Source organism: Ursus maritimus, unplaced genomic scaffold (assembly GCF_017311325.1).
Source record: "Ursus maritimus isolate PB19 unplaced genomic scaffold, ASM1731132v1 scaffold_14, whole genome shotgun sequence".
In the NCBI taxonomy this organism is placed as follows: Eukaryota; Metazoa; Chordata; class Mammalia; order Carnivora; family Ursidae; genus Ursus; species Ursus maritimus.
In genome coordinates, this window is record NW_024423786.1 from 40,051,568 (window position 1) to 40,074,265 (window position 22,698).

At 46.3% G+C, this 22,698-nt stretch overlaps 2 protein-coding genes across 4 annotated transcripts in view; both read left to right on the forward strand.

Moving 5' to 3' along the window:
* Positions 1-8,853, forward strand: part of PRKAR2A (protein kinase cAMP-dependent type II regulatory subunit alpha) — a 96,055-nt gene extending 87,202 nt beyond the window's left edge. Inside the window, exons 9-12 of one of the 2 annotated variants that reach the window (XM_040628850.1) lie at positions 273-338; positions 2,724-2,865; positions 3,326-3,459; positions 8,375-8,853. In XM_040628850.1, the coding sequence (XP_040484784.1) occupies positions 273-338; positions 2,724-2,865; positions 3,326-3,459 (342 nt within the window). In that variant the 3' untranslated portion in view covers positions 8,375-8,853. Of the gene's footprint in view, positions 1-272; positions 339-2,723; positions 2,866-3,325; positions 7,193-8,374 lie in introns of those variants that run through there. The other variant, XM_040628849.1, reaches the window with a different exon arrangement.
* An 11,830-nt stretch (positions 8,854-20,683) lies between these two features.
* Positions 20,684-22,698, forward strand: part of IP6K2 (inositol hexakisphosphate kinase 2) — a 29,692-nt gene continuing 27,677 nt past the window's right edge. For both annotated transcript variants that reach the window (XM_008703812.2, XM_040628851.1), the window contains exon 1: positions 20,684-20,826. The gene's annotated coding sequence lies outside the window, so the exon portion shown is untranslated. The remainder of the gene's footprint in view (positions 20,827-22,698) is intronic.

A 22,698-nucleotide genomic window follows, 5' to 3' on the forward strand; every position in this document is an offset into this window, starting at 1 on the left:
AGCAGCAGTAGTGATGCTGTGTGCAGCCTGGGCATATTCATGGGGAGAAATATGAATATTCCATGTTAGGAAGTGAGAGGCGTGTGTCATTTACAGTTGGACCGACATTCCTGGTGACCGGGATCCTCTCATTTTGTACTGAATATGTTAGCCACTGGTTAATTTGTAGAGTTGGCAAATAAATACAAATCAGGGCAATGAGAAAATGATCTATTTCTGTGTCCCTCGCCAATACATATGTATAGCTCTGATGACCTTCTCTGTCTTTCTAGGGTGAAAAGGCTGATAGCTTCTACATTATAGAGTCCGGAGAGGTGAGCATCCTGATCAGAAGCAAGGTGAGTCTGAGTGGTGCGAGTTATGCCAGGTGCATGCACAGAAAGTAGCTGCTTGCGTTAAATAACGCCAAGCGTCTCTCTGTAGCAAAGCCATCACTGTTCTATGAGGTATGGGACTGGCAAACACCCATGTTGTTTAAGTACCTCCAGTGTAGGGATTTAGTATATTTCTCCTTGTTCCTATTGCCTTTGCCTCTGTGACATAATTAATGATATGAGAAATATTGGCCTACAAATCAGTAAGAAAAGATAAATTCCCTAGTAGAAAGTGGGGGAATTACATGATAAAGGCATACACGAGGGTGTTGACTATGAAAAAAGCTTCCTTTCTAGAGCACTGGTGGGGAGGTCTGTAGGACCAGTATTACTCTGCCATTTTGTGGATAGGGAGGCCTAGAAAACCGATGACCAGTAGGTGGGAGGAATCATCTTCATCATAAATCCATTGTCACCAGATTTCCTTATTCCATTTTTTTTTTAAGAATGTAGCATTTGTTAAAATAGTTAAACATAATTCTAACCTAATATGAAACGCTTTACAGAATATCTTAGTAAAAGTTAAATATGGAGAAAGAAAAATATGATTACTGCTTCTATTAAAAACAGGTCTGCTGTTTCACGTGAAACAATAGGTTGGAACGTCTATGTTCTTTTACTTATTGTTTTTGGACTAGTGATATATGTTTGTACTTTTCTCAAATACTCATTGACACCTCCCGATCACAGCATAGTGTTGGGTATGTGGGACCAGCAGCACTGTGGCCCTGGGGGTTGGGGGAGCTTGTCAGGAATGCAGAGTCTTAGACTCTGCCCCAGCCCTACTGAATCAGCATCTGCATTGTAACAAATCCCCCAGGGGCCTGGTGTGCATGTGACAGTGTGGTAACTGCTACTCTGAAGAAGGGATTGGGGGGGGGGGGCACAACGTGTCTACAGTCCCAGAGAATGCTACAGAAATTGGAAGGGGAGCGTTGGCTCTGGAGCACATCAGCTTCAGAGCAAACAGGTTGGGGCAGAAGTGTGGAAGGGGGATTATCTGCCTATAACCTAAAGTGGCTCTTAGAGACTGAGACTAATTCTTATTAATAAATTCTAAATGTTTTTTTTCTGAAATTATTACTTAGCTTAGCAGATGAATTTGTAAAAAAAAAAAAAAAGGAAACTCTAGATATTAAATATGCTACATTATTTTCCATAATTTGATAAGCACAAATTACATCCTGCTTGATTTCTTTTTTTTTTTTTAAGATTTTATTTATTAGAGAGAGAGAGAGAGCACAAGTGGAGGGGAGGGGCAGAGGGTGAGGGAGAAGCAGGCTCCCCACTGATCAGGGAGACCAATGCAGGGCTGCATACCAGGAACCCAGGATCATGAGCTGAAGGCAGACACTTAACCGAGTGCGCCACCCAGGCGCCCCCTCTGCTTGATTTCTTAATACAGAGTTAAAGCATTAAATGTCCAGGTTAAACATTGTTAAAAAAATGTTTTTAGTTACTCAGCTCTTGTAAAAAATGTGTGTGGTGAGGGGGAGGGGGACTACTGACTTAAGAAGCAGACAGTACCTAAAAAGAAAATTCGTCACTGTAAAGTATTGTTCAAGAAAGACATGGTCCCAAATCAAAAAGAAGTAACCCAGAGTTGTGACTTTACCTAAGAGAAACATTGACATCATTTAGCAAGAATTCGCAAAAGACCTTGTCTTTTGAGGCACCTGGGTGGCACACTCATTAAGCGTCTGCCTTCTGCTCCGGGAGTGATCCTGGCGTTCTGGGATTGAGCCCCACATCAGGCTCCTCCACTGGGAGCCTGCTTCTTCCTCTCCCACTCCCCCTGCTTGTGTTCCCTCTCTCGCTGGCTGTCTCTCTCTCTCTCTGTCAAATGAATAAAATCTTTAAAAAAAAAAAAAAGACCTTGTCTTTTCCCTTGTACCTTAGAAGTCAGCATTCATATATATAAAATAAATGTTAATGTGTTATATAAATATATATGTATTTTATGTTAATATATATTGACACTATAATATGATCATATATATTGACATATATAATGTATGTTATAATAATAATTATATATATTTTTTCCTTTGGAAGATACACATAAATCTTCCAAAGAAAATGGTCTGCTCCCTGTCTCTTGATGTTTAGCCAATACCTGAAAGGTGTTGGGACTTGGATAAAGCCCTGGTAAAAGCCAACTCCTCTAATTAAACCAGACCACTGAGATGAATTAGCCCATGCTGTTGACATGGTACAGTGTCTCCGCAAAGCGCCTTTCTCAATAATTGTGTTTTAAGTGTCCTGAGAAGGGACTGCAAATATGTGTAACTGGACATGCTCAGCTGTGATTCTGGAGTCAGCCTAGGTCATGTTTTCCACCTGTTCTAGACTAAAGCAAACAAGGATGGTGGGAACCAGGAGGTCGAGATTGCCCGTTGCCATAAGGGGCAGTACTTTGGAGAGCTTGCACTGGTCACCAATAAACCCAGAGCTGCTTCGGCTTATGCAGTGGGAGATGTCAAATGCTTAGGTAAGAAAAATAAATTCTTTATGCATGAATACTTTTTTTCCTAACATGCAGTATTTTTTTTTCCCATCAGTAAGCCTTGACTCATTTCACCAGTTCTCACACACATCTAGGCTTGAACAGTCTGTGGGACCAACTAGAAATGGGTGAATGTACCCTTTGAGCAAACATTTCTGAGCACTGAGTGAGGATAGCCTGTGGGAAGACCAGTCACGGAGACAGGTGTCCAGGGCTCTCCCGGGACCGAGTGAATAGTTGCGGCTGGGCTCTGCAAAGTCGCAGATGACAGAGTCCGGCTGCACTCACATAGAAACATCCGTCCTTTTCCAAGCGCCCAGCATCCCACAGTCTGATTCCCTAAGGTGAATGGGTATATGTAAGAAAAGGTTTGCATGAGGGAAATGACTTTGAATTATTGGTGTAGAGAATTCATTCTCTCTCGCGCCTCTTTTTAACAATACAGTTATGGATGTACAAGCATTTGAGAGGCTTCTGGGGCCCTGCATGGACATCATGAAGAGGAACATCTCACACTATGAGGAACAGCTGGTGAAGATGTTTGGCTCCAGCATGGATCTGATTGATCCTGGGCAGTAGGTGTGCCACATCCCGAGCCTTCTCAGTGTGACACCAGAACCTTCCGGTCAGCCACAGAACACACACAGAAGACAGACACGACAGAACCGTTCCTGCTGTTGCCACCGCTGCTGCCATTGCTATGGCCATGGGCATTTAGAAAACTTGAAAGTCAGCACTAAAAGATGGGCAGAGGTTCAACCCACACCTCCTCCACTTTGCTTTTGGAAGCCCATTATTAGACCACTCGTAATGATTATTCCAACCCAGTTGTCACATCTTTGGTTCAAAATGGCATGTCTCTCCAACAATTTAAGTGCCTGATACAAAGTCCACAGCGTAATCATCTTTCCTCTCTGGCTGCTACTGTTGCTGTTGGAAGTCACCACAGGTCTGCACAGACCTGTGTTTAACTGTAGACACCGCCCCTGACCTTTCTCAAGGGAGGAAATGTTGTAGCCCTTGATCTTCTTGTTTGTCCTTTGAGAAAGTCCGCATTTGTTCACAATGATAGCCTTCGGTTTTACAGGAGAAGATGGCGGCAGGTAGGCTGGAGGTCTGCGGGCCTGTGGCATTGTCCTGGCTGCTGACAGCTGCACCCCTGTGACAGCCGTCTCCAAACTCACAGTGATGCTGCCCTGGGCCCAGCAGGTTAGCTCCCCAGAGCACACTGACTGGTCACGAGGACCCATGTTAGAGCAGAGAATTTGGGTTCAGCAATTCTTCAGGTAGCGGAGAGCCAGGGAAAGTTTTCTGGGTTGGGGGTTTGGTTTGGTTTTGTTTTAGTAGATTTTGTTTTGTTTTATTTAATCTCTGTGCAGTTTGCATGAATGAATTACTGTCCATTTCTAAGGAGCCAGGGTCTGGATGTGCCATCACTTTATCTGACCCAGATACTTCCCTGGGCAGCTCCCGCCATCTCCTTTCCAGTTGCCCCTACCAGCTGATAATGGCAGTGTGCCAGCAAGAGGTTGTACTACAAAGAGAGCCCTTCCTTCTACTCCAGTGTTGTTACATAGCCTTGCTGTTGAACTGTCCATTTTTAAACTCTTTAAAGAAGAAGCAGCTATTTTTTTGAAATAAAAAAAAAATTATTTCTGTATTTAGGGAATTCCCGTTGGACCTATTCATATGTATCAGTATGTCGGCTGACTCAGGCATTCATCCTGAAGATCAGGTCTTTTCGTTTTAAAAATTGGAATCATTCACCATTTCATAGAATTACTGCAAACCTTTCTAATTAAGGTGTTGGGATATTTGGGGTTCCAGTTATTAATCTCAGAGGAAAGTAAATTAGCTTGTATTCTAAAACGTTTTAACCTTTTAATTATATCAAGTAAAATTCTGATGAATTATCCTAATTAAGTGGATATATTTCAGAATGAATTTTTTTTTCTTGAGAATGACTTAGAATCAGATGCTACAAATGACCCTAAGAGCAGTGTGAAGTTTGCATAGAGATACGTTTGATTACAGCCAAGGTTATATTAAATCAAGAGGCCCTTTCCAATATGATTGACTTTGTCAACTTGTGTAACTCAGTAAATCCCTAAGAGAGTGTATGCTGGGGCTTGAGTCACTCCTGTTATAGGATAATGATGGAGCCCACATGGTCACTTCCATAGAAGCCAGGCTCTCTGCCTTTGCCATGGATAGTGCGGCAGAGAGATTTCCAGAGTGGTGACCCACCACAACCTTGGTCAGGTCTCCCTTTTTCTTGCGTTCTGTGAAGTGAAAGCAGAAGGACTCTTTTCAGACTGCCCTAGCTAGGTAGCCTGCATTGCAGCTCCCAGAATCCTGAAAGATTGTATCTTGTACCCCCAAATACCCCAAAACAGGCAGCTAGCACTGGGAAAGCCCATGTGGTTTTTTTTCCCACGATTTTCCAAGGTTGTTCTTTTCTAGGGTGTTGCTTTATTATCAAATCAATTAAGAAAGCAGATCATGCACTTTAGCAGACAAGAATCACGCCTGTTTCTTCCAAAAGCAGCAGATACATCGAGCTTTAGGAGTGTCACAGAAGTCTAGCCCTGACTATGTGAGGACTCTGTTTAACCACTGAGCAGATGCTCCCTTGTACCCGCCATGCCAGCATTAGTCAGGGCTGGCTGTGAGCTCAGTTCCAGAGTCACTCCTGCAGGCGGCTGGGCATGGGCCTTCTCATCCTGCCTTCTTGCCCATCCCAGTTCAGTCTTCCCCTTCACGGAAGCCTCTTTATACCCCCAACTCACTGATGGTTGCTGTTTTACAGAGTAGAATTCATCCAGGTTTAAGTCCTCCTGCTCTAACTACAGACTGACATATGGATCATGAGTCCAGGTCCTCACTGCATACAGGGCCCCTTGGGGGCCTGGGTTGAGGAAGGAAGACTTCAAAGGGACCAGTGTGAGTGAAATAGTGCTAGGAGTCTGACAGTGTTCAGTTCTCTTTGCAGCATGGGGAATCAAAGGTGGCAGACCAAGTTTGACTGAGGGCTCTGGTGTCCACATTACGCCAGGCAAGCCCTGCACTGTTGGCTGAGCCTCAGGGGGAGGAGCGTGTTGGGAAGAGATCCCTTTGTTGTTTTATATTGTTCTCTTCCATGGGTTAGAGCTTCACGCCCTCTTTCCTGGCTTTGCTATTGATTTGGGATCGTGGAGAATATTCCTGAGAGCCTTGAGGTCCAACCTACAGTATTATCCTTCTTTCTAGTCCCATTTCATCACACCCACTCTCTTCTTTTGGTTGTGGTCTCTGAAGGAAGGGTTCGTGTGCACTGTCCTATTAGTTGATAGTCTTATAGATGCCCAGAAGTCAGAGTGCAGCTTTTCTTTGAGCAGTTTAACGAGTGAATTCAGCAGCAAAGTGGCAAGAAATGGTTCTCCGGCCAGGAGAGGTCTTGTTCATCCTCTTAATGCCCAGATTCTCTGCTCACAGTGGTAATCAGTGGGAGGTGCCACGGGTACCCAGCGGCACCCTGGACACACAGCATTTCCATGTCAAGTCGCAGTGTAGAAACAATCTCTCATCTAGAAAAAGTGGAAGAGCATTTTTGCACAGAGAAAAAGGAAAACGACCCATGAATGTCATCTTTTATCTTTTGTTTTTGGTTGGCTGATGTTGGAATTTTTGTTCTTGACATACACTTGTAAACCAGTCTTGCCAAGATACAAGTTGTTTTGGTTTTTCACTACAATTACCTCTTGTTCCTCCTGTCTTGACTGCTGACGTTCCTCAATGATTCTAATGTCTATTTTATGGGAAGCAGCCTTCCCCTGTGGGTTTCCTTTTACACACTGCAGGGCTATCTTTATACTTTAAAAAAAAAAAAGAAAAGAAAAAGAAAAAAAAAGGAGAAAACTGTCACTAACCTCATGGGGGATTTGCAGAAAACCATTTAGCCCACCTTGAGCAAAAGGTAGATTTCCTCATTGTTTTCTTAAGCTCATTGTAATAAAAGAAATCTAATTCAGCATTATTGTGCTACCTCAAAGGTAAAATGTTTTAAGGTCTTTTTTTGGTCCTGAGTTCTACACATAGTGTTTGAAATGTCTTTCAATTGGAATTGTTTTTAAATCATTGGGGAGAATCTTATTTTAACTGTTTTACACTTGTCTTTTAATCTCAGAAGAATAAGTGATTAGAAAGTGATCAATTCTTGCTCTGTAGTATCGAACATATATTAAATCATTGTTTGCCATAAACAAGGTTGGGTTTTTTAAAAGGAAACTCTAGGGCTTGGCTTTGTTCTTCGTTAATAAAGGCTGACAAATCATGTCTGACTTTCTGGTGCGGCCCTATGTTGTTTGTCCTCTCATTTTTGGGTTCCAGGACATCATAGTACTTGTCTGGCAGATACATTGTTGGGACTGGGATGTGAGCTCTTGAAAATTAGACAAGGAGGCCTGGGAATATGTATTAGGGTTCTCCAATAAGAACCAATAAGAAGTGTGTGAGTGTGTGTGAGTGTGTGTGTGTGTGTGTGTGTGTGTGTTTGTAAAGAAATATTATAAGGAATTGGCTTATGCATTTATGGAGGCAGGCAGATTCCATGATCTGCCAGATGAATTGGCAAACTGTAGACCAAGGAGAGCTGATGATTTCATTCCAGTCTGAGTCTGAAGTGTTGAGAACCATGAGAGCCGATAGAGTATTTCCTTTTGGAAGGCTAGCAGGCTGGAAATCCAGGAGGAGCTGATGCTCCAGTTTGAAGGCAGGCAGGCAGGAAAATTATCTTACTTGAGAAAGAGTCCTTTTGTTATATTCGGGCCTTCAACTGATTAGGTGAGGTCCACCCACATTGGGGAGGGCAATGTGCTTTACTCAGTCTACTGATTTAAATTTGACCTCATCCCAAAACACCCTTACAGAAACTCGCAGAACAATGGTTGACCAAATATCAGCCCCCCATGACCCAGTCAAGTTGACATATAGAATTAACTATCATAGGGGCACCTGGGTAACTCAGTCGGTTAAGCATCTGACTTTTGATCTCAGCTCAGGTCTTGATCTCAGGGTCATGAGACTGGGCTTGGAGCCTACTTAAAAATAAAAAAATTTAGGGGCGCCTGAGTGGCTCAGTCGGTTAAGCATCTGACTCTTGATTTTGGCTCAGATCATGATCTTATGGTCATGAGATCAAGTCCCACATCGGGCTCCACACTGGGTGTGGAGCCTGCTTAGGATGCTCTCTCTCCCTCTCCCTCTGCCCCACCCCCATTCACATGCGCTCTCTCTAAAATAAATAAAATCTTTAAAAACAGAAGTAAACTTAAAAACTTTTTGAATTTAAAAAATAATTTTTAAAAATTAACTACCACAGCATGGTATTTGGGTTGTTGGGGATGCTGTGGAAGGGCATCAAGTGTATCCCTTGCCAGGGAAGATAAACTCACCAATGAAGCCCAGCAGACAACACCTCCTGTCTAACAATATTACTTTACCATTTTCTTCTCAGTAACGTGGCTATAACGAGAACGAGCAATGATTCTGTGATCACCCAGTGTACCTACAACTTCTTTCCAAGTGACCAAGAGAGGCTGTTCTACAACAAAATCATGTTCCCACCTGGTCTTGCCTTGACCTGGCAGTACGGGAGGGTCAAGTATTGGGTAAACATTTGCGATAGCCCACGGAGCTCAAGAAACCGGTAGTTGAGCTGTCTCAAAGCCAAACCGGCCTTGGTTCAAGGCTTTAAACATGAAATACGGCTTTTGCTTTTGTGGTTTTAGTGGTGGTATTGCTATGAACAGTTAAGAAGTGCCAGGACGACAATAAGATCCTACTGTCCACGGTCTCGGCCTCGAAGAGTGCATGTGACATGAGGACTTTGCGTTCTTGTATGTTCTGTAGTTATCACAGGTACCTGAATATATCCTCAGCGATCTTAGGACATCCATTTTGTAACATCAGAATTAAAAGTCTATTTACACTGTGATTAAGGAATCTGTGTGTGTTTCACAAGGCCCCGTGTTAAGGATGACTTTTGCTTCCTTCACCCATACCCATACTCTCCGTGGACAAATGCCCCATCACAGATGATAGCACAGGTACTGTTACCTGATTATTGGGGGGTATGCAGATAAAATGCAGGGTGTTGACCAGGAATTTACTGAATAATCACTTGTGAATTTAGATGAGTATTATCTAAGTTCTGAATTAGAATGTCAGAAATTAGGTCTGACTCAGCTTATTCATTCATTGAGCAAAGATTTTTAAAAGGGTTTTATTTACTTGAGAGAGCAAGAGAGCAAGCATGAGTAGAGGGAGGGGTAGAGGGAGAAGCAGACTCCCTGATGAGCTAGGAGCCAGATGGGGGTCTTGATCCCGGGACTCTGGGATCATGACCTGAGCTGAAGGCAGATGCTTAACCGACTGAGCCACCCAGGCGCCCCTCATTGAGCCAATTTTGATGACCTGCTGCGGACATTCCTGACACTGCATTGAAACCCCAGGAATTATCAAGAACGATACTGAGGTCCACCAGGGCATTCTGGATCTTTCTCCCATTGATGGCAGAGCTTATCCTCCATGTTTCCGGACTCACATAGACAGCAGCCCTCGTCTCCTACTTCAAGGACGATTGTGCTCCCAATGCCTTATTGTTGCCCTTGGTCATGCTGCCCTTCTCCTTCGGGGCTGCCACCGCCTCTTCGTAAAGTGAGTGGTTTGGACACACGGCATGCAATGTCCCTCCATGCTCTAGCCTGCATCACACAATTCTGGTTACACAAGCATCTGGGGCACTATAAAAGGAGAAAGACTAGATTTGCGGTTTGAAGGACACTCCCTCCAGGTAGGGATGTCTCAGAAACTATCACCTTCATCCCAGTCATCCTAAACGTCATGATGAAACTTAGCCAGAGATGAGTTTTGGGTCTAGGTTGCATTGTGTGATTTCATAGGCTAAAAATCAGACTTTTCTGAAAGTTCGCCTCTTCTGTGTGACATTTCTACCCCTTCCTCTTGACTTTTTCGCAACCAAAATCCTTGACCATGTGAGCACTTCTTGCTCTTCTATAAAACCAGTTAACTGGCTTGTCTTCTTCTTCTTTTTTTTTTTTTTTAAGATTTCATTTATTTATTAGAGAGAGAGTGAGAGAGAGAGCACAAATGGGAGGGGCAGAGGGAGAGGGAGAAGCAGCCTCCTGGCTAAGCAGGGAGCCCAACGCGGGACTCGATCCCAGGACCTGGGGACGGGGACCTGAGCTGAAGGTGGATGCCTAACCGACTGAGCCACCCAGGCGCCCCAGCTGGCTTTTCTCTAAGTGCATCAAGTCAAGCAACGCCCAGCCCATTTGTAGACGAGAGGGCAGGAGGCTCGCCAGGCTGGAGTGTGAAACCAAAGGAGCTACCCCAGACACTAGGAAAGCCAGCAGGACCTGACCGCACCAATTGGTCTATCCTGACAGGCAGAAGAATGGGCATTCGGCGGTCGGCTCTTGGGGAACACAGTCAAAATAGTACAGGCCAAATCTCCGTGGCCTTCTTGGCCATCGGCCCACCACTTCCTCCCTCTGCAGAATTGCACTGAGCCAAGGGTCACAAGTCACTGTGTATGCTGCTGGAAGCCAGGATCCAGCAATCCCCTTCCTGGCCAGGTCTCCCAGCCCCCAGAATGAGGAGGCAGGGGTGTTCAGTTGGCTTTTTTCTTAGTAAACTGGTAAGAAGGAAGAGCCAAAGTCTAGACCCATCAGATAAGCAAACCAGCACTTGCCAGCATAACATCCATAGTTAAACTGGACATTTTCTTTTTTCTTTACTTTTTTAAAAGATTTTATTTATTTGAGAGAGAGCAGAGCAAGAGAGAGAGAGAGCACGAGCAGGAGGAGAGGCAAAGGGAGAGTGAGAAGCAGACTCCCCACTGAGCAGAGAGCCCAACACGGGGCTCAATCCCAGGACCCCTGAGATCATGACCTGAACTGAAGACAGACTCTTAACGGACTGAGCCACCCAGGCGCCCCTAACTGGACACTTTCATTCTAAAAGGGAAAGTCCTAGGCATGAAGGGACACCTGCAGCACACGCTCCTGTGCCTGCCACGAGCCCAGCCTGGGCAGCTGGAAGAGTGGGGGACCCGAAGCTGAGGCTGGATCTGCAGGACGGTCAGGGCAGAGGCCTTCGGGGCAGATGCGCATCAATCCCAGGCAAGCTGGACTCGCACATGAGTCAGCCTGGACTCCTGGCGTCCTGTCCTAGAGCCCAATGCCCAGGACGAGAAAGGAGGCCGCACACAGGCTCATATGACCCCAGACGAGGGGCTGTTCCCCGAGCAGCTGCAGCCCTGGCTGTTCTGGAAGCCAGACTGCTTTCCTAACCAGGACAGAGCCGGAGGACAGAAAGCATGTGACCCCCAGACCTCCACTTCAGGGCACCGCCCCTACCTCAGAACTCAAGATGGTTCCACCGGACTGGCAGCTCCGGACTGAGGCTGGTGAGATGAGTTGGAGACCCTCTAGTGCCTTGGCTTGCTCCTCTGTAAAGAAGGAAGCAGGCTTATGGGAGGGCATCCACTTGGCTGCCCATGGCTTTGCCCTCGTGCTTTGGCCTCATGGAATTCCAGTCTGGCCCTTCACCTGCCTGGGCTGGGCCAAGGCCCAACCACGGTAGGAGGCTGGGGTTCAGTAGGAGGTGGGGGTTCAGTGGCTGGTATGGTCTCTCCCCTTGAGCTCACTTTAAGCTGGGCATCTCTGGCTCACAGCACAAGCAGGCCCCACTCCCTGACAGGGAACTGGCCTCACAACTGAAAACCTATGAGTTATTCTCATACCTGATAAACAGAGAAAGCTACTTTTATGTCCCAGGAGGGCTAGCTTTGCACCTGGGAACTGGTCCAGGGCCAAGTTTACAAAGTGAGGCAAAGCTACGTGAAGCGTGTCAGAGTGGGGCTCGCAGAGACCAGGCAGGCTTCCAGCACAATGGGAATTTCTTAGTGTCCTTCTGGGCTCTTTGCGACCCAGACTCAGTGGGGACAGGGTGTGCGTCCAGGACGATGTGCTGGGAGCCGCCTCCACCCTGGCCCTGTGGGATCCTTTTCTTGGTAATTTTCCTGGCTTTTGTTGGATAACAACAACAACAAAAAAAAATCAGGAATGACTTGCAGCCAGACCCTCCCCATGTGGCCCACTTCCCAGGGCTATGGATGCAGGGGAGCGGGTAGGGTGGTGGGGGACCTGAGTCCTGGTGGGAACATCCTGTTCTGGACTGGACTGGGAACTGCCCATCCAACCCTCGGGAGCTGTGGGTGGAGTGAGAAAGGCCGGCTTGATTAAAGAAACAGGCAGGGAAGGGGTTTCTGATAGATGACTGAGCCCAGGACAGCTCTGCCTATGCCCTCCCTGCTGACCCTACCCCTGGCCCCCGCCCTAGCGGAGAGGGGCCCTTCCTTCCTCAATCCCAGGCCAGGGCTGCGTGGGAGGAACGAAGGGATCCCAGCTGGGATCTTCAGCACAGAAAGGCTGCCTCCACCTCCTGGTCTAACTCTCACTCCCTCCACTTTTAGACAACCTCTTTCACCCTGGCTGATCCCTGCCTGAGTCCTGGCTACTTACATCCCTGAGGCGAGGTCTCTGCTCGGCCCCTCCTGCCACCCTTCATCGGCAGGCCCCTTGCATGCTTGCTGCCTGGCCCTTGGCCCATCCTCTAACCTTTTGTGCCTCTACCCCCCTCCGCAATGGCCTTACCTCATTATCAGAGAAAACCGAAACACGGGCCGGAAGCCCCGGGCTCCTCCTCTGCTCCCCGTGTCCCTCTCTAGCACCTGCCCCACTGGTCTCCTTTCACGACAGAAAGCCTTGAGACTTCCCTGCAGTTGCCGCCTCGCCTCGCATTCTGGCCACGGCTCACCACTGCCGTCCTAGGAGCCAGCAGAAGTCACCACGGTGGACCCCTCTCTCCTGCTTCAAGGACCACCTGCTCAGGAACATCTAGTTCTCCTGGTTTGCTTTTCACCTCTGCTGCCAGCTTTACCCCAGCCTGCGGTTCAACGCTGGAGTGTCCCAGGGCTCCACTCCACTCCCCACCCTGGGAGAGTTTGTCAGAAGCCTGACTTTCGGTGTTCTCTCCACGCTGCTCGCTCCAGATTTTTACCTCCGTCTGGGACCCTGGGCTGGGCCCAGTGTCCAGGGGTCTGGGCTGGGCTCCCTCGCCCATCTCTTCACTCCACCCACTGGGAACCTTCTGCAAAGTTTGCTTGGCTTTGTTTTTTTTTTTTGTTTTTTGTTTTTGTTTTAATTTTTTTCAAAGTGTGGACTATAATGAATACAGAAAGACATTCTGCTCAATGATTTCTCACAGGCCAAACCCTCACAAAACACAGCCCGGGGGAAAGACACTGCTGGTGCCCGACGGTGCCTGTGCGGCTCTGCAGTCATTCCTCCCTGCTCTGCCCGAGTTCTAAGGGAAGGTGGTCATTACCTCGATTTTCTTGATTGTTACCACCTAAACGTACCTCTCCGAACGACCACTTTCTTGGGGCACCTGGCTGGCTCAGTTGGTGGAACATGTGACTCTCCATCTGCAGGTCAGGAGTTCAAGCCGCAGACTGGGTGTAGGGCTGACTTTAAAACAACAACAACAACAACAACAACATAAATAAATAAATAAATAAATAAATAAATAAATAACCACTTTCTTCATAACAGTGATATAAACACCTATAATTAAGTGCCTAAGGGAGATCCCATCCTAACTACCAGGTTTTAGCATAGTCTTTATCTTTTCCTCTTTTGTTTACCCCTGCCTCTCCGTTCTATCACCATCACTCTCTGGAAAACCATGGTTACAAGATCTATATTCCCTGGGGCACCTGGGTGGCTCAGTCCACTAAGTGTCTGACTCTTGGTTTCTGCTCAGGTCATGATCTCAGGGGCTTGGGATCAAGCCCTGGGTAGGGCTCTGCACTCAGCGGGGAGTCAGCTTGAGATTCTCTCCCTCTCCTTCCCCTTCTACCCCCTCCCTCCCTGTGCTCTCTGTTTAAAATAAATGTTTCTCCTTGCTTACATAATCATTATATATATATATATACACACACACACAGTTGATCCATTGAATGACACAGGGGTTAGGGACGCCAACCCTCTGCACAAAAATTCATGCATAACTTTTGACTCCTCAAAAACTTAATAACCCGCTGTTGACTGGAAGCCTACTAATAACATAAACTGTCAATTAACATATTTTGTATGTTGTATGTATTATATACTGTATTCTTACAATAAAGTAAGCTAGAGGAAGAAAATCGTAAGAGGAAATAGATACAGTCCTGTACTACATTTATGGAAAGATATGCAAATAAGCGGAGTTCAAACCTGTGTTGCACAAAGTGTGAAATGTACACTTACACAGAGTGGTTCGTCTTTGTTGTATACATCAGATCATTTTGTACATTTCCTTTCTCACTCTTCTCAACTTGTTGCAGGCGCTCCATTTCAGGCGGTGGTATTCCAGTTCCTCCTTTTTGATGGTGACATAAAACCAGTCCCCAAACTTTTTGATACTCCTCCCACGAAAGGTGGAGTCTAATTTTCCTCTCCTTGAACATATGACCCGGCCTTAGTGACTTTACTTTTAATGAACAGAATGAGGTAGAAATGACACTGTGACTTCGGAGTCTAGGTTAGAAAGGCAGTAACAGCTTCCGCCTGCCTTCCTCTCTCTTGGGACAATCATCCTTGGGACCTAGACACCATGTTGTGAGGAGGTCCAGGGCACAGGGAGGCCAGTGTGGGTGTTCCTGCCTCAGCTCCAGCCTCAGGTGACAGCCAGCATCAAACACGCTTCAAGTGAGGAATCTTCCGATGATTTCAGCCCCAGCTTTCACGCTGCCCAGACTGATGTAGCAAAGAACAGTTGCCACTGAATTTTGCTCAAATGGCGGATTTGTGAGCAAAATAAATGTTACTGTTTCAAGCCATTAAATTTAATTTATTACACAGCAGAGTAGCCAGAACAGTGTGGAGGTACCAAAATGCCTCTAACTGTGGCCTTGTGGATGGGCCATCACTTTGCAGTTTTTTTCCCCACTATACATGATGTAGGAATAAATATCCCTGACCATATAGCTCACATCCGGTGCTCTTATTTCTATAAGGGAGAATCCAAAGTTTGGGACTAGAGGGCCCTAAAGTGTATGCGTTTTTATTCTACTGGAGTTTGCCAAATTGCTTTCCAAAAAGGCTGTAAACAGTCTTACCTTTGTCAATAATGTTTGGTCGAATCCTTTTCCTTACACCCTGGAAAGCAAGAGTTGGTGCAGCTCTTTCTAACATTTGCTGGTCTACTAAATATAAAGTGACAGGTCATTTCTCTTTTTTAAAAAAATTAATAGTTTTTTTTTTTTAAGAGTGGTTAATTAGGTTCACAGCAAAATTGAGCAGAAAGTACAGAGAGTTCCCATATATCCCCTCCCTGCCCCAACACACGGCCTCCCTCACCATCAGCATCCCGCATCAGTGTGGTATGTTTGTTACAATCAATGAACCAATGTTGACCCATCATCAACCAGAGTTTACATAGGGTTCATTCTTTTTGTTGTACATTCGATGGGCTTTGACAAATGTACAATGACATGTATCTCTAATTCATTAGAGTATCGCGCAGAACAGTTTCACGGCCCTAAAAAACCCCCTGTGTTCCACCTATTCGTCTCCCCCTCTCCCTCAAATGCCTGGCGACTGCTCATCTTTTTACTCTCTCCATTGTTTTGCCATTGTTACATTTGCACTCCGATTTGCATTCCTTGCCTTCTGATACACTTGACCATTTTTTCATGTTGTGAGGTTCTGTTGGTTGCCTCCCAATCCTTTTTCTCTTTCATCTTTGCTAACAAACCCAGATTTTGTCCAGAGTGGCAAGTGTCCAGTCTCAAGGGATGGCTGAATCCTGACTCCACTCCCTCTCAGACTCCTAGTATGATTTCCTATAGGAAATTTCCCACCTAGTACAATTCCTATACCTTTCATAATAAATTATTCCCCAATATTTTATAGTTCTGTTATTGTTAATTGAATATTTTTCTCATTTTTATTGATTTCTAGGGGCTTATTTGCAGTAAATTAAAAAAAAATTTTAAGTAGGCTCCACGCCCAGCATGGAGCCCAACGTGGGACTTGAACTCATGACCCTGAGATCAACACCTGAGCTGAGATCAAGAGTCAGATGCTTAACTGAGTCACCCAGGCACCCCTGTAGTAAATTTTTATTTTTACTTTTTTTATTTATTATTTATTTTAGAGAGAGAGAGCACAAGTGGGAGGGGCAGAGGGAGAGGGAGAGAGAATCCCAAGTAGACTCCATGCAGAGCACAGAGCCCAATGTGGGGCTTGATCTCATGACCCTAAGATCACAGCCTGAGCTGAGATCAAGAGTTAGACACTTAACCGACTATGCCAGGCGCCCCTATAGTAAATTTTTAATATATTTTTCTTGTATTTATCACCTTAACATTTTCTCTTATTAAGTGTAGTTTTCAAGAAAGTCCTTCGGATTTTCTAGATTTCCAATCATGACATTAACTAAAAAGATAGTGCAGTCTCTGTCTTTTCAATATTTATAATATCTTATTTTCTTGCCTTACTACATTTGCTAGAACTCTAAAGCATTGTATAATGATAATAGTGTTGATACCAGTCCTGTCTAGCTCCTGATTGAAACAAAAAGTTGTTTTAGTAACTGGTGTATGTTGGCTTATGATTATTTTACATTTTATATTTTTTTCATGAACTGTGCCTTTGTTAGATAATGACCTTCTTTATTTTTCTCAATGTCTATCACCTTAAATCCTACTTTCTCTGGTGTCATGTGGCTATTCCTGCTATCTACGAGTTTGTGCTGGCCTGATCTTTCTGACAACTCCTTTATTTTCAGTCTTTTTTTTTTTCTTCTCTTTTCTTGTGGTTTCAAGTATCTTTGTTATAAACAGTATGTATCTTTTTTTTTTTTTTTTTTTTTGTCTTTCTAACCCAGTCTCTAGGTCTTTAATGGGGGATCAGGGTATCCTTATTTCCTTATTTAGTATGACAAAGATGTTTGCCATTCCATAATTCCTTTATGTTTATTATTTTTTACTTTGTGATTTTATCTTTTTATTCAATTGACCTATATGAAACTACCAACTCCCTACTACTTTCCTCTTTTCTCTCTCTAAGCTGTCATTCATTTCATTTTTCCCTTGGTAATTTGGAAATTCTACTATTTTTTTCCATTCCATTAATGGCTATCTCCCCCCTCTAGGCATGAGGACTGACCCTTTACTGGGTATAGGTAACAGATAATTTACCTATGTTATGGGGGAGAGTTAAAGGCCAGTTGGCCCTTCCTCCTTGGTAGGTAACTTGTTCTATCTATCTGTGAGTTTGTACAATATTCTCTTTCTCCTTGGAGTTTAAGGATTTACTATCATCTTTCCCTTCCATCCTGCCTGGGAATGAGGTCAGTACCTCCCATCTGCAGACACAGCTTTTTCTTCGTCAGAAAAGTTTTCTTCTGTAATGCATTTGGTTCATGCCTCTATTTCATCCACCCCCATTTCTCCCTCTGGAACTTCTGGTTGCACATGAGGATTCCTAGACTTGGCCTCCAGATCTCTGGTCTTTCCTTCATGCCTCTGAGCTTTCCACTGAGCTCTGAGCTACTTCTTCCATTAGACCCAAGCACGTCTTCATATTCCTCCAGTGTGCCAAACTTGTTCTGTCCTTGGGGTCTTTGCACTTGCTATGCTTTCGTCCCGGAATGGCTTCTCTTAGATCTTTCCCTGCTCAGCCATGCTTCCAGGTTCATCTTAGCTCAGATGCCCCCTTCTCAGATATACCTTTCCTGCCACCTTGGATGTAAACAACATACCCTGCACATCACCCTGGTTCCTTTTCTCCATTATTCACACTGCCCATAATTAAGGGTTTTTAAAAAAGATTTTATTTATTTATTTGAGAGAGAAAGAGAGAGCATGAGTGGGGGGTGGGGCAGAGGGAGAGGGAGAAGCAGACTCCCCACTGAGCAGGGAGCTCTAAGCAGGGCCCGATCCCAGGACCCTGAGATCATGACCCGAGTCAAAGGCAGACGCTTAACTGACTGAGCCACCCAGGTGCCCCTTAAGTTGTTTATTTTACTGTTATATTCATCCTTTACTTCCGCACACTCCTTACTGTGGGGCAAGGATTCTATAAATCATTCAAATTTGTGCTTCCCATTCTTCCTATGTACCCAGTGTCTAGCACAGGTCAGCACTTATGGAAGAAATAGAAGAATGAATTAATGTCTTCCCCAGGGAGACCCTGCCCTGCCCAGCCTCAACCCCACACATAGGAGTATTGGAATGGGAGAGTGGGTGGGCAGAGGAAGGTGGGGCAGTACTTACCTGAGAGGGCTTGAATGACTGGTGTCTGCTGGGCTTTTTTTATTCTGTGGCTACAGGCAGGGAACAGGAGCAGAAGCTGGGTTGGGCTTCCTAGAAATCCTGCTGGGTATGGGGCCTTTGGGCCTGACCCAGGGCTAGCCTTGATCTGGGATATTCTCATGCTGCCCGCATTTTTTTTCCCTAGACTTTATCACTTCATACCACATGGCATCCTTCTTATTCAGTCAGCCAACAGGTGTTTCTGGAGCTTACTTGGTATTTGAGGTGTTCAGGATCTGTCCATGACTAAAACAGAGAGATTCTCACCTCACAGGGCTCTTATTCTAGTGGAGGAATCCAGGCAATGCCATATAAGATTAATAAATGCCTCCATAAGAAAGGCAACTGCTGGGGCGCCTGGGTGGCTCAGTTGTTAAGCGTCTGCCTTCGGCTCAGGGCGTGATCCCAAGGTCCTGGGATCGAGCCCCACATCGGGCTCCCTGCTCGCTGGTAGCCTGTCTTCCTCTCCCACTCCCCCTGCTTGTGTTCCCTCTCTCACTGGCTATCTCTCTCTGTCAAATAAATAAATAAAATCTTTAAAAAATAAAAAGGCATTATGAGATTATTTCTTAAAAAAAAGAAAGAAAGGCAACTGCTATGAAAAAAAGTAGAGCAGGGTAAGGGGATAAAGGTGATCCCATGTGCTGGCTGAAAGGTGCATGTTGCAGTCTGAAATGAGGGGCTTTGAGGGCATTAGGGTACAGTCCTGTGGAAATCTGTGGAAAGTGCATTGCAGATATGGGAACAACTGGAGCCCGGCCCTTGAGCCAGGAGAGTGCACGGGGTGTGATAGGTAAGAAACTTCAGGCTGCTGAGCAGTGGGGCTGGAGATGAACAGAGGACATGCAGTCAGAGGTAATGGGGAATCATAGGGTCCCTGCCAGCTCTGACTTTTCCTTGGGGAGGGTCTACTGCAGGCTGATGTGTGGAGAATGGACCAAAGGTGGCAAGGGCAGGAGCAGGAGACTGGGAGGTGGCCTTGACATTGCCCTAGGGAGAGGTGGTGGTGGCTTGGACTGGGTAGAAGCCATGCGTCTGGCAAGAAGTGCTCTCATTCTGGATAGATGATGCAATGGAAGGAACAAGACTTCTTGAATGTAAGTGGGAAAGCAGTCAAGGGGTGTTTGGACTGAGCAATAGAAAGGACGAAGCAGCCCCCCCTTTGAGCTGGGGGAGGTGAGGCAGAGTGCATTTGGGGGATGAGCTGGAGCGAGGGTGGCACAAGTTGAGTTTGAGATGCCAAGTGGAAGCCAGTGCAGATGTCTAGTTTACAGCTGGGCATTGAGTCTGGCACTCAGGAAGGGTCTGGACTGGACGCACACCTCTGGGAGTGATGGACGTGTAGGTGGAATTTGAAGCCATGAACCTGCATAAGGTTATGAGAGAAAGAATGTAGATAGAGGAGCAAAGAGGAAGAACCAGTGACGTGAGGGCATGGAGGCCTGAAATATATGGAGAAGATGCTTCCAGGAGAGGAGGGATCAGCTGGTCACAGGAAGTCTTTCCTGGCCACTCCCATAAAGGCAGCACCCTCTCCCCCTCCTTTTTTAAACTGTTTTTGTTCACTCCTATATTTCCAGCACAGAGTGTGGGTGCACAATAAATACCTGTTGAATGAATACGCATATGCACGAATCCACACCTCCGCAAACCCCCAGTGCACATGCAGCCCGGGGCTGCCATGCTGGCCTCCTTTACAGAGAGAGCAGAGATCAGGCAGGAGGCTCTGCCCACTCTCAGTGGCACCGCCTTCCTCCCTCGAATTTCCCAGCTTCACTGACATCCACTCAGGTGGAGCCCTTCTGGCCAACCCATAGGACCCAGGACAAATGAGCCTTGACAAGCCCTGCAGTGTGGAGGTTAGCAGGACCTAGGTTGGGCACAGGGTCATCCACCAGTCCCCAGAGGGCTCTACAGCCATTCCTCTGTCCGCCCCTCTACATCTAGTCATCTATTCACTGTGCGTATATCCACTCCTTTACTCACCGTCTACAGTCACTCTTTTGTCCATCTTTCCATCCATCCCCATCTAGTCCTCTGTCCATCCATCTGCTAGGGGGACGAAATTCCCAGTTTGCTGCAAACTGTCTCAATGTTAGCCCTGAAAAACCCACATCCCGGGAAACCCCTCGGACCCTGAAAAAATGGGACAGTTGGTTGAGCCATCCGTTCACCCAGGGATCCCTCATTGCACCCACAAGCCCAAAGTCCATCTGTCCACCCAAGCACCCACCTGACCTCCCTGGTCATCCTCCCCCTGGAAGGCAGGCAAGGCCCCGCCCCATCCCTGGCCCCGCTCCTTGCCCCACCCCTCCCGGAAGCCGCTGCCGGGGATCCCGGGGCCCTAGCAACAGCGATTTTCGGGCTGCCCAGTCCAAGAGCCGGGCTCCTGGTGCGAGCCAATAGCGAGGGGCTCCGGGAGCGAGGCGCGGGGGGCGGGGCTCGGCGCGGCCGCCGCCATCTTGATGGGACAGAAACAATAGGACGAAGCACCGCGGGACGGGCTGAGGCCGCAGGTAACGCCCGCCTTGTCCAGCCTACGGCTCTGCCGCCCCGGTAGATTTGGAGGAGGGTGGCTCCGGGCCGTTCAGGGGCGAGGTCTCTGGTCATTAGGGTTGTCCCCGGGTTATTTGGGGAGGGGCTCCCCCGCGATCCTGGGGGCGGGGAGATCTCCTCGGGTCTTGGTGGGGCCGGATATCCCCCGGTCATTTGAGAGCGGCATTATTTCTTCAGGTTACTGGGGGGAGAACATCTCCCCTAATATTGAAGGGGCAGAATCTTCTCTGGTCATAGAGGGGGCTCTCGGGTATCTTGGCGGTGCAGGATCTCCCCCGGTCATTGAGGAGGTTTCTCCAAGTCTTTGTGGGGGAAAGATCTCCTGGGTCATTGCTTCCCAGGACAGCGGTGTCCATGGGCTCCCTGGTTATTGGGGTGGGGAGGGGGGTTCTCCTCGAGTCTTTGGGTGGAGGAGCCAGCCCACCGCCTCAGGTGCCGTTTACCTGGGGCCGGCAGATGTGCAGCCATTTTGAGCGTTGAATGCCAGTTGGGCCTGTCCGCTGGCGTCTGGTGAGGCAATCTGCCCATCTTATTATCCACAAAAGTCCTAAAATGGATCAGAGGAAGGCTTCTTTAATAGTGGTAAATTTCACCGTGGGCGGAGCTTTCATTTCTTTCGTATTTGCTTCAAGACTGCTTTTGCCTCCCATCCTAATATTTTGTATCGCTCGGTTTCCTATGGTAAAGCTGCACGAGCAGAAGAGTGAGTCCAGACGTTGTGAAAACAAAATGTAGACGACAGTAAAACCTAGTGCTCTTAAATACCAGGGAAATAGAGCTAGTTACTGCTCGGAATGAAACATTTTGTTAGTAAAATGTTCATGAAACAAAATAAAGCGTTCGGAAAGAATAGTTTTAAGAAAAAGTACTGAAACTTTTGAAAAGCGTTAACAAAATGTTCGAGTTCACCAGTTCTGTGTTTTTTTTTTTTTAATAAAGCACCATGATTACAGTAATTTTGATGAACTCTAGTATTTAAAATATTTGCAGTATTTGCATTTTTAGCAGGGTTACATTTTAAGTGAACTCAGATGCTTATTTACTTAGGTTGCTGCTGTGGAGTTTGTGTAATTGCATCCTGTAACCTGGTGTTAAGTATTTAAAGAGAAGTTTCAGGGTGGTGGTGTTATTGTTTTAATTTTAGCCACTATCAGAATTAGAAGCCAGGAAAATGAATACTTTATCATATTTGATGTAAAAAGTCAGTTTGAGGGGCACCTGGATGGCTCAGTCTGTTAAGCATCTGCCTTTGGCTCCGGTCAGGATCCTGGAGTCCCGAATTGAACCCCCACTGGCGGGCTCCCCGCTCAGTGGAGAGCCTGCTTCTCCCTCTCCCTCTGCCCCTCCCCACTTGTGTTCTCTCTCTCTCTCAGAAATAAATAAAAAAATCTTCAATAAAAGCCTTACTAACTCAGTAACTAACTTTGGAGAAAAAGTCAGTTGAACTGTTAACTGTTACTCCAACTGATACATTTGCTTTGTGACTTTAGAGTAGAATTGACAGGAATTGTTAGAAATCAAGTGCATGAGTACCAGCACCAGAGTTGATAGAATTGTAAAAACCACTTTAGCAGATGTAATAGAATTCTTTTGTGCTTTGGAGCTTCACAAGTGACAGACCAGTACACTGTATACCATCCCTGTGTCTGTCGGAGCAGTGGAATGTGGAAGGAAGGAAGGAGCAACTGCTGACTGATGAAGTCTCCCTTGCAGAGGGGTGCCAGAGCCTTCTGTAAGCACTGGAGATGTCACTGGTATCTAGGCAACAGGGTTGAGCCTGAGCCTCCGAGGCCAGCCTGCTGAGGTGAAAATTTTCCATTGTTTGGTTCATA